Source organism: Vulpes lagopus, chromosome 21 (genome assembly GCF_018345385.1).
Source record: "Vulpes lagopus strain Blue_001 chromosome 21, ASM1834538v1, whole genome shotgun sequence".
Lineage (NCBI taxonomy): Eukaryota > Metazoa > Chordata > Mammalia > Carnivora > Canidae > Vulpes > Vulpes lagopus.
In genome coordinates this window covers 17,103,796-17,116,364 of record NC_054844.1, presented here as the reverse complement: position 1 = coordinate 17,116,364, position 12,569 = coordinate 17,103,796, and the positions used below count along the sequence as shown (strand labels likewise).

General features: G+C 36.6%; 1 protein-coding gene across 2 annotated transcripts in view; it reads right to left on the bottom strand.

The window, feature by feature from the left end:
* PIK3C2G (phosphatidylinositol-4-phosphate 3-kinase catalytic subunit type 2 gamma) overlaps positions 1–12,569 on the bottom strand; it is a 373,997-nt gene that overhangs the window by 213,557 nt on the left and 147,871 nt on the right. For both annotated transcript variants that reach the window (XM_041735425.1, XM_041735426.1), the window contains 2 exons: positions 8,680–8,810; positions 3,120–3,308 (listed from right to left, as the gene is read on the bottom strand). In XM_041735425.1, the coding sequence (XP_041591359.1) occupies positions 3,120–3,308; positions 8,680–8,810 (320 nt within the window). The remainder of the gene's footprint in view (positions 1–3,119; positions 3,309–8,679; positions 8,811–12,569) is intronic.

Below are 12,569 nucleotides of genomic sequence, written 5' to 3'. Positions count from 1 at the left end.
TAGCACTTTTTTTTTTTGGCCTTGATCTTTCTCTCTACTCCTGTGTGTTCAATACACATATTGTCAGTATTGTCTGACAGGTTACAGAGATCTATCACACTTTTATGATTATGTTTTTCTGTACTTAAACATGGTGTATTTTTTATTACCCTCTCTTCAAGCTCATTGTTGTTTCTTTATTATGCAATCTACTAAGCCATTCCTGGGATTTTTAGAAAATTTAGATATTGTGTTTTTCAGCTTTTAAATTTCCAATTTTATTTACTGAGACTTCATTTGTTCACTCATATACATTTTTTTTTTGTAAAACCACACATGTCTTTATGATAGTTGTATTAAAATCATAATCTGCTAGTTTAAATATATTTGGATTTGTTTCTGTTAACTGCTTCTCCTATTCTGGGCTATGGTTATATATTCCTGAGTCTTCCTATATCTAACAGTTATTGATTGTACGTTAAATATTTAAGATGCTACACTGTCTGCACTTTGCCATCTTTTGGGTGTTGAAGGTTTCATTTTTTAGTAGGCAGTTTAAATACTAGCAGATCAGCTTTAGCCTTTTGAGGTTTGTTTTTATGATATGTTAGGTTGGGCCTAGCATAGTCGTTAATCTTGGGCTACAGAACACTTATTCTTAGTATGCATCTTTCTGGTTTCTTTGTTGAATGGTTGGGGTGTTCTGGGATCTTCTATAATTCTTACTGGTTAATATTTCTTTTTTTTTAAGATTTTTATTTATTTATTCATGAGAGACAGAGAGAGAGAGAGAGAGAGAGAGAGAGAGAGAGAGAGACAGAGACATAGGCAGAGGGATAAGCAGGCTCCATGCAGAGAGGCCGACGTAGAAAAAAGTATTTATTCTAGCCGGGGTCTCCAGGATCAGGCCCTGGGCTGAAGGCAGTACTAAACCAGGGAGCCACCTGGGTTGCCCACTGGTTAATAGTTCTATGCCTTCCAGCATTGTGCAATCTGTGGAATCTACATTCATTTCACACCTCCCTGTGGTGGCTCTTTTGTAAGCCTTACAAAATGTTTACCTGTTCATGAGTAACTTAGTACTTAGTTATGTATTTCTGTAGCTCCTATCCTTCTGTACTGTTATGGTCTAGAAATTCCAGCTGCCTCAGCATCATTAAACTCTGATCTTTGCTCATTTTTTTTTTTTTTTAAATCTCAGCAAGACTACTTTGATAATCTTCTTTGATTATACCTCCCAGAGCCATGATGTAGAAAGTGCCTCCAGGCTAAAAGCCACTTTATTCATGAGTTCACCTCAAACCCCATCCAATTTCTGAAAGCAGTTGTTTCATATATATTTTTGTGTATCATATTCCTTTAAGTCAGGAGGATTAGTCGAGTAATAAGTGCCTGTCATAGCTAGAAATGGAAGCATTAATTTCTTTCAAAACATGTTTTTCTATCTTTTATCCTGGAATATTCTTCAAATTAGAAACATTCTTTTAGCTGTTATCAAGAACATATATTTTTAAAATTTTTACAAATACTATACGTACATTTTTATTGAATCTCATTGAGTCTGAATTTCCTGACTCTGATTACATTTGAGAAATTTAAAAAGAATAATTGTCACTGTCTAAATGACAGAGTGTAGTATTCTGAAACAAGTTAATCTGATGTTTTTGAAGTTAATCTGATTCTAACACAAATTTTATCACATTGAAGTCCATTCTTCATCTTTTTCACAATCCAGAATGAAATTCTACTGTACTGAGCTTAATAATTGTATTGGAGTAAATGAAACAGAGGAAAATTCTGCTTGTTTTATGTATAAATTATTCATTTAAATAGAAACTGAGGTCTAAAACAAGTTGGGATTCATTGGGGTAAACTTAAAAAAACAAACTTCTAATATTTTTTTTTAAAGATTTTATTTATTTTAGTCATAGAGCTGCAGAGAGAGAGAGAGGCAGAGACACAGGCAGATGGGTGAGAAGCAGGCTCCATGCAGAGAGCCTGACATGGGACTCATCCAGGGTCTCCAGATCACACCCTGGGCTGGGAGGCGGCGCTAAAAATTTGTGCATCCACCAGGGCTTGCCCAAACTTTTAATATTTAAAGGAAGATTATATCCTAAGTAACCATTTTGATATTTCTTGAATATACTTAAAATTTCAAAGTTGGTTGCACCATTTTAAATTCCCACCAGCAATGCATGAGTCTTGCAATTTGTCCCATACTTGCAACACTTTTTTATATGTCTTTTAATTATAATATTTAATGAGTGTGAAATGGTATCTCATTGTGGTAGAAAAAGAGAACCCCTTCTCCTCCTTTTTCATCCCAGAAGTTTTGGAAAGTACCTAATTTTAACATAAACTTAAGTAAATCAGTTTGAAAAGTGCTTTGTGTCACTCTCTCTCCCACATTTCTTCTTCTGTCTGGACCTTGAAAAAGAATCCAGAATAGAACTGGGCTCCACAATTCTTCTCTGATTCTAGAGATTGCAGACTTTATTCATGGCATCAGTGAATTGATGCTATCAAGACGGTTTTAAAATAACTCTTCTTGGCTCTATTAATATAAAATAGAAGCCAAGGAAGAGCTGTTTCCCCAAACCAGAGCCAGCTTCCATATTTATTCCCACATGTTTCTCTGTAACTAAAAGAAGACATCATTACTCCATCCCCAACTGCATCCCTGTATGTTTTATTCTGAGAGAAGACCCAGAGAATATACAAGGGATAGGTTTTTCCCTCTTATTCTTATCATTATCATTGACATGTTATACACCTACTGTAAGTGGGGCATTTTGTATAAAAGATACAGTCTCAATTATTAAAGACTTTTTTTTGAGAGGGGTAAGGAGTATTTTTTATTCTTCTCTGTTTATTTTGTTATTTTTGTAAGAGTAACTAAATTCTTCATTTAAGAAACTATGACCATTAATTATACTTCCAGTTTAATACAGAAGATGCAATTATAGCTTAGATCTGTTTAAAATTTATATTCATAGTTTACATTTATAAAAATTTATTATCTATAGCTATTGAAATTGGGAACAACCAGAATAATTATTAAATTAATTATATAGTCCTATTTTTTTCTCTTCAAATTTCTCTCATTAGTAATATCATGCTTGTTATGCAATTCTTACCTAGAAGTCAGAAGTCCGAGTGCCTCCAAAGGGCAAGAAAATTGCCATCTTCTCAAAATGATATGTATTTCTGAAACAGTTCTTTCATCCCATCCAGGAGCACTACCCAGGACCAAAGGAAGGGAGCAGTTTTCATTATTGCAGCAGAAGCGATAAAACCATAAGTATCTTTTCTTTTCCTCAGAGAGTCTGCAAAACCAGAGTGGAAACTGTAATTTATTGGAGTTTGCTACACTAACAAATGTTATAGTACAAAATCTGACTCAGTTCTTTGAATTTCATTTTAGTTCACTTTGGAAAACAAGTCTTTTATTTCTTGAAACAATTTGATAGGTTATTTTATTGTCTTTTTCCTATTAACTTCATTCTTTTATAGAAAAATAAAGTTCAGTTCAGATAATTCACATTTATTTTTTCTTCCTCTCATTCGTGCCACTTTTTTTTTAAAAGGCTATTTTGGTTAACAGAATCTCTGTCTCCTTTAGGGTAGAGCAAGTTTTATTTGAATCCCACAACATGTACTACTTAGGACAGAGATAATCGAAAATTTACTCTTACTTTCTTTATAAATTAATTTAGACTCAAGTGGGCTTGTGAAGAAATGACAAATTTATTTATTTATTTAGAAATGACATATTTTAAAGGTAATATTCCTTCATCCCATAGGGAGTTTCATCAGAGTTCAGAAAACTCTAAACTTCAAAAGATCTCATTTATCCTTGGATTTGGGCTTTAAATGCTCATATTTAGCTGGAAGTTTAGAGTTAAAATGCCAGTGAACAGGATTTCTTAAATGCCCAAGTGTTTCCCCCTGGAGAATGGTTCCAAACAGAAGATTGAAATCTAGGACTAGGGCCATTGACTTGCTGACAGTTTATCATGTTTTGCTCACACTCCAGCAGAAGCATTCAGAACCACAGTTCAACTGGAGGACAGCATTTCTCACATGACAATGACAGCTTTTGAACACAGTCTCCTCCAAACTGACAGTGTTGCTTAGCTGAAATTAGCTAAAACTTGAGAAAGATAATGAGAAATATTAAAATATTTTAAAGGTTAATATTTCTTTACATTTTCCAAAGCCATCTTTATCTACAAAATGGAAAGGTTGGATTATAGAGATTTTTAAAAGTATGTTTGGGCCCCTGTCCTATTTTGTCACTACCTCCCCCCCCGCCGCCGAAAGTCCTCAGAAGAAAAAGTTCCATGATAAAATTATTATTATTACTAAGCCAAGTTATTTTGTTCTGATTAAATTCCTTTTTCCTCAATATTGACAAGATATTTTTCTTTTACTTTCTTTTAGTGAAGCATACATAATTAACATCAAAAGGAATGCACACATTCAGTTCAATACATTTTAACAAATGCATATACTGAATAAAAACTACACTCCTTTCAAGATAAAAGTTTTCTCATGCAAACAGAGATAAACACTGGCAGGATTTCTTTCACTCTATATTACTATTATCTATTTTAGAACTTGATGTAAATGGAATCAGAGAATAAATACTTTTATTTATAGTTCCTTTCACTCAGAAATTTGACTATAATATAGGTGTGTGGGTGTGTCTGTGTGCTTGTCTGGGAGTTGCTAAGTTTCTTATATCTTTATAAGTAAAGTTATTTGGGTTGAAGTTTAAAACAAATTTGTGAAATTTTGACTATTAGCACTTTTTTTTTTTTGGCCTTGATCTTTCTCTCTACTCCTGTGTGTTCAATACACATATTGTCAGTATTGTCTGACAGGTTACAGAGATCTATCACACTTTTTATGATTATGTTTTTCTGTACTTAAACATGGTGTATTTTTTATTACCCTCTCTTCAAGCTCATTGTTGTTTCTTTATTATGCAATCTACTAAGCCATTCCTGGGATTTTTAGAAAATTTAGATATTGTGTTTTTCAGCTTTTAAATTTCCAATTTTATTTACTGAGACTTCATTTGTTCACTCATATACATTTTTTTTTTTTGTAAAACCACACATGTCTTTATGATAGTTGTATTAAAATCATAATCTGCTAGTTTAAATATATTTGGATTTGTTTCTGTTAACTGCTTCTCCTATTCTGGGCTATGGTTATATATTCCTGAGTCTTCCTATATCTAACAGTTATTGATTGTATGTTAAATATTTAAGATGCTACACTGTCTGCACTTTGCCATCTTTTGGGTGTTGAAGGTTTCATTTTTTAGTAGGCAGTTTAAATACTAGCAGATCAGCTTTAGCCTTTTGAGGTTTGTTTTTATGATATGTTAGGTTGGGCCTAGCATAGTCGTTAATCTTGGGCTACAGAACACTTATTCTTAGTATGCATCTTTCTGGTTTCTTTGTTGAATGGTTGGGGTGTTCTGGGATCTTCTATAATTCTTACTGGTTAATATTTCTTTTTTTTTTTAAGATTTTTATTTATTTATTCATGAGAGACAGAGAGAGAGAGAGAGAGAGAGACAGAGACATAGGCAGAGGGATACGCAGGCTCCATGCAGAGAGGCCGACGTAGAAAAAAGTATTTATTCTAGCCGGGGTCTCCAGGATCAGGCCCTGGGCTGAAGGCAGTACTAAACCAGGGAGCCACCTGGGTTGCCCACTGGTTAATAGTTCTATGCCTTCCAGCATTGTGCAATCTGTGGAATCTACATTCATTTCACACCTCCCTGTGGTGGCTCTTTTGTAAGCCTTACAAAATGTTTACCTGTTCATGAGTAACTTAGTACTTAGTTATGTATTTCTGTAGCTCCTATCCTTCTGTACTGTTATGGTCTAGAAATTCCAGCTGCCTCAGCATCATTAAACTCTGATCTTTGCTCATTTTTTTTTTTTTTAATCTCAGCAAGACTACTTTGATAATCTTCTTTGATTATACCTCCCAGAGCCATGATGTAGAAAGTGCCTCCAGGCTAAAAGCCACTTTATTCATGAGTTCACCTCAAACCCCATCCAATTTCTGAAAGCAGTTGTTTCATATATATTTTTGTGTATCATATTCCTTTAAGTCAGGAGGATTAGTCGAGTAATAAGTGCCTGTCATAGCTAGAAATGGAAGCATTAATTTCTTTCAAAACATGTTTTTCTATCTTTTATCCTGGAATATTCTTCAAATTAGAAACATTCTTTTAGCTGTTATCAAGAACATATATTTTTAAAATTTTTACAAATACTATACGTACATTTTTATTGAATCTCATTGAGTCTGAATTTCCTGACTCTGATTACATTTGAGAAATTTAAAAAGAATAATTGTCACTGTCTAAATGACAGAGTGTAGTATTCTGAAACAAGTTAATCTGATGTTTTTGAAGTTAATCTGATTCTAACACAAATTTTATCACATTGAAGTCCATTCTTCATCTTTTTCACAATCCAGAATGAAATTCTACTGTACTGAGCTTAATAATTGTATTGGAGTAAATGAAACAGAGGAAAATTCTGCTTGTTTTATGTATAAATTATTCATTTAAATAGAAACTGAGGTCTAAAACAAGTTGGGATTCATTGGGGTAAACTTAAAAAAACAAACTTCTAATATTTTTTTTAAAGATTTTATTTATTTATTCATAGAGCTGCAGAGAGAGAGAGAGGCAGAGACACAGGCAGAGGGAGAAGCAGGCTCCATGCAGAGAGCCTGACATGGGACTCAATCCAGGGTCTCCAGATCACACCCTGGGCTGGAGGCGGCGCTAAACCGCTGCACCACCAGGGCTGCCCACAAACTTCTAATATTTAAAGGAAGTTACTATCCTAATTTGTTGCTTTTGATCTTTCTTGTTTGAATATACTTAAAATTTCAAAGCATGGCATCTTCTTCATATTTAAAAAAACATTACGTTAGTCTGATATGTGACATACTTGTTAAATCTAATGTTTTATATTTTTGAGTAAATAATAGAAATAGAGTAAGAATGCTTCACCTAGTTAATAGTAGTCTAATATAACAATGGATTATCAAAATGTGTCATGAAGACTATGAGTATTCTTGTTCCATCATTTACAATCCTTAAGGCAACTTTTTATATCAGATATTACATGAAGGAGCTTTATTCATTATAACATGTATTTTCATGTATTATTTATCAGCACAGTGTACAATACTGAAAATATAGTGACAAATAAGATAGATGGGTTCCTTGCTCTCCCAATTCTTACAAATTTATGAGGAAGAAAAGAAAAAAAAACCACATTAACGAACAAGAGGATAATAGTTGTGTTATGTGTGATATTAAAAGATAATAAGATAGAGAGTAAAGAGAAAAACTTAATTAGATAGAGTAGTCAAAGAAAGCTTCTTCGAGAAGACCACAATTTAGTGAAGACTCGATCTACAGGATAAGATGATTCAGTTATGTGATGAACTGAAGAAGGAGTATTTCAGTTAGAGGGAACACCAAATAAAAAAGTCTTGAGATAGGAGAGGGATCAGAACAATTGAAGTATAAAAAGGAGACTGATTCATTGGCTTGAAGTGAATGAGGAAAAGAGTATTACAAAGTGAAATTAGAGATTACCCAAAACAAAACTCTTGTTCATACTCAACACCTCAGTCTGAAATGACCCAAATTTATTCCTTCTCCAGAAAATGACTCTAACATCTGCCTATTTAATCATTTCAAAACTTTGGATTCTCCATTGACTTCACTTGGTTTCTTGTTTCTCAGTCAGCTTATCCTCTTGTTACTATTAATCAAGTCATGTCTTCTCAATTTCCAAAATAGATCTCCCAAATCCAGACATTCCCCCAATATCTATTGTCATCCCCCTAGTTTTAGCCACCATGACCTCTTGCTTAAAAAGTCACATCAACCGTCTTGTATACAGCTTTCATTCTTACTTTCTCAACTTGTGGTCCAATGTATCACTCAAAAAGATTACTTAGATCACATGACTCTCCTGTTCAAAGTATTTTAAAAATTTCTTATTTTTGGAATAAAAGGCTTTATCGCATTTTATATCTTCTCACAGTATACACATAAAAACTTATTTCCATAGCTTTATTCTTTTGCATGCATTAATGAGCACAATGAGCTATGGCTTAGATATTACCAAGGAGAAAGTACCAATATCACTAATTCTTTTATAGCTCTTCCTGGGATTTTATTTTATTTTTCAGAGAATTTGACAAAATTTAAATACTCCTTAGTCACTAACTTAATGCTAATAATACATTATTTATAAACTTTCTTTTTAAATCTGCCATGAAAATTAAATTTTGCTTTTTCCTATTTACTAAAACAACTTTTACTCAGTTGAAGGATGGTTGAGCAACGGTTTATCACTGTTAAATGCTCATATACATCTAATCAGTCTCTGTTGTACTGAACTGAATGATTTCCAATATTTTTATTTGTTCTTTGACTGAAGTTAAAGTTGCTAAAAGCAATGGGAAAAATCTTTAAAACCATATAAAATTACTAATTTAACTCCTAATCATTAATTGATCATCCAGCAGGTGTGACTTCAGGTAACAAAAGGAGTTTTGTTGAAAGGTTCACTCTTCAAAGACATTGGTGCTTCCAGTATGACTGATCACCTCAAAAACAACACGACCTGGGTCACTTACAGTAAGGGAGACTGTTTCTGTGAAAGTCTGGCAATATGTTTTAAACACTCTTTTGGTGGTTCTTCAAGATTACTTCTATTTTCTTCAGAATCAAATTTCATATACTCCAACTCAGTAGCTGGAAAATCAATCTGAAATAAAGAAGTGATTTTCCATGTATTGAATGCCTCAAAATACACCATTAATTTAATATTCTCTAAGGTTTGTAGAAACGAAAGGAAAATTCCTGTTTTCTGTGCTTTTTACAAAAAATAATTTATAAAAGAATCATTTGGATTGGAGCACCTGGGTGCTCAGTTGGTTAGGCGTGCAGCTCTTCATTTGGGTCAGGATGTGGGATTGAGTCCTGCATCAATCAGGCTCTATGCTCAGCACAGAGTCGGCTTCAGATTCTCTCTCTCTTTCTCTTTCTGCCCCTCCCCCCACTTGTGCACATGTGCATGCACATTCTCTCTCAAATAAATAAATAAATAAATAAATAAAATCTTTAAGACAAAAAGAATCATTAGGGTTTGGACTTGGTATTTAAATATACATGGCATTTAACAATTCCTCATTTAGATACATGGTATAAATTAATCTGTAATGTCTGAGGAAAAGAGAAAACATAACATGACATTTTAAATTTAAATGTTATATTTGTTTAATGCTGAAATTATATCCTTTCTACAGTTCAGTATTAAAATTTCTATGTAGGGAGGAGGGGCAAGACCGCGAAGAGTAGGGTCCCCAAGTCACCTGTCCCCACCAAATTACCTAGATAACCTTCAAATCATCCTGAAAATCTACGAATTCGGCCTGAGATTTAAAGAGAGACCAGCTGGAACGCTACAGTGAGAAGAGTTCGCGCTTCTATCAAGGTAGGAAGACGGGGAAAAAGAAATAAAGAAACAAAAGGCCTCCAAGGGGGAGGGGCCCCAGGAGGAGCCGGGCTGAGGCCGGGGCGAGTGTCCCCAGGACAGGAGAGCCCCGTCCCGGAGGAGCAGGAGCTGCACCAACCTTCCTCGCGGAAAGGCCTCCCGGGGAATTGGAGCAGGATCCCCAGGAGGGCGGGGATGCCCTCGGGCTCCCTGGGACAGTAACAGAGGAACTGCGCCCCGGAGAGTGCGCCGAGCTCCCTAAGGGCTGCAGCGCTCGGCGGGACCCGGAGCAGCGCGGAGGGGCTCGGGCGGCGGCTCCGCGGAGGGGGCTGCGGGGCGGGAGCGCGAATCCAACAGCGCAGGCCCCGGAGCACAGGGCGCCGGGACACAGCCCAGGATCCGGCCTCCCCCCGGGACAGGCAGAAGCTGGGAGGGCCCAGAACAGCAAGGACGCTCCTGCCTGGAACTGAGCAGATCAGCGGCCCCGCCCGGGAGCCCCCAGGCCATGCAGATGGAGAGCCCCGGAGCTACTGCGGGAGCTGACTCCAGGGTCCCAGAGCTGCCCCCGCCACTGTGGCTTCCTCCCGGGGCCTCACGGGGTAAACAACCCCCACTGAGCCCTGCACCAGGCAGGGGCAGAGCAGCTCCCCCAAGTGCTAACACCTGAGAATCAGCACAGCAGGCCCCTCCCCCAGAAGACCACCGAGACGGACCAGTTCCAGAGGAAGTCAAGGGACTTAAAGTATACAGAATCGGAAGATACTCCCCCGTGTTTTTTTGTTTGTTTGCTTTTTTGTTTTTGTTTTGTTTTGTGCTTTTTTTTCTTTCTTCTTGATTTCTGATTGCTTCCCCCACCCCCCCCCCCCTTTTTTTTTTCTTTTTTCTCCTTTCTTTCATTTTCTTTCTCTTTTTCTGCTCGTTTCCCCCCTTTTTTTCTTCTTTCTCTTTTTTCTTTTTCTCTTTTCTTTCCTTCTCTCTCTTTTTCTCCTTTTCCCAATACAACTTGTTTTTGGCCACTCTGCACTGAACAAAATGACTAGAAGGAAAACCTCACCTCAAAAGAAAGAATCACAAACAGCCCTCTCTCCCACAGAGTTACAAAATATGGATTACAATTCAATGTCAGAAAGCCAATTCAGAAGCACTATTATACAGCTACTGGTGGCTCTAGAAAAAACCGTAAAGGACTCAAGAGACTTCATGACTGCAGAATTTAGATCCAATCAGGCAGAAATTAAAAATCAATTAAATGAGATGCAATCCAAGCTAGAAGTCCTAACGACGAGGCTTAACGAGGTGGAAGAACGAGTGAGTGACATAGAAGACAAGTTGATGGCAAAGAGGGAAACTGAGGAAAAAAGAGACAGGCAATTAAAAGACCATGAGGATAGATTAAGGGAAATAAATGACAGCCTGAGGAAGAAAAACCTACGTCTAATTGGGGTTCCCGAGGGCGCCGAAAGGGACAGAAGGCCAGAATATGTATTTGACCAAATCCTAGCTGAAAACTTTCCTAATCTGGGAAGGGAAACAGGCATTCAGATCCAGGAAATAGAGAGACCCCCCCTAAAATCAATAAAAACCGTTCAACACCTCGACATTTAATAGTTAAGCTTGCAAATTCCAAAGATAAGGGGAAGATCCTTAAAGCAGCAAGAGAAAAAAAGTCCCTGACTTTTATTGGGAGGTATATTAGGGTAACAGCAGACCTCTCCACAGAGACCTGGCAGGCCAGAAAGGGCTGGCAGGATATACTCAGGGTCCTAAATGAGAAGAACATGCAACCAAGAATACTCTATCCAGCAAGGCTCTCATTCAAAATGGAAGCAGAGATAAAGAGCTTCCAAGACAGGCAGGAACTGAAAGACTATGTGACCTCCAAACCAGCTCTGCAAGAAATTTTAAGGGGGACTCTTAAAATTCCCCTTTAAGAAGAAGTTCAGTGGAACAATCCACAAAAACAAGGACTGAAGAGATATCATGATGACACTAAACTCATATCTGTCAATAGTAACTCTGAACGTGAACGGGCTTAATGACCCCATCAAAAGGCGCAGGGTTTCAGACTGGATAAAAAAGCAGGACCCATCTATTTGCTGTCTACAAGAGACTCATTTTAGACAGAAGGACACCTACAACCTGAAAATAAAAGGTTGGAGAACCATTTACCATTTAAATGGTCCTCAAAAGAAAGCAGGGGTAGCCATTCTCATATAAATTAAAATGTACCCCGAAGACTATAGAGAGAGATGAAGAGGGACACTATCTCATACTCAAAGGATCTATCCAACAAGAGGACTTAACAATCCTCAATATATATGCCCTGAATGTGCGAGCTGCCAAATATTTAAACCAATTAATAACTAAACTGAAGAAATACTTTGATAATAATACACTTATACTTGGTGACTTCAATTTAGCTCTTTCTACCCTTGATAGGTCTTCTAAGCACAACATCTCCAAAGAAACGAGAGCTTTAAATGATACACTGGACCAGATGGATTTCACAGATATCTACAGAACTTTACATCCAAACTCCACTGAATACACATTCTTCTCAAGTGCACATGGAACTTTCTCCAGAATAGACCACATACTGGGTCACAAATCGGGTCTGAACCGATACCAAAAGATCAGGATAGTCCCCTGTATATTCTCAGACCATAATGCCTTGAAAATAGAACTTAATCACAACAAGAAGTTTGGAAGGACCACAAACACGTGGAGGTTAAGGACCATCCTGCTAAAAGATGAAAAGGTCAACCAGGAAATTAAAGAAGAATTAAAAAGATTCATGGAAACTAATGAGAATGAAGATACAACCGTTCAAAATCTTTGGGATGCAGCAAAAGCAGTCCTCAGGGGGAAATACATCGCAATACAAGCATCCATTCAAAAACTGGAAAGAACTAAAATACAAAAGCTCACCTTACACATAAAGGAACTAGAGAAAAAGCAGCAAATGGACGCCACCCCCAGCAGAAGAAGACAGTTAATTAAAATTCGAGCAGAACTAAATGAAATCGAGAC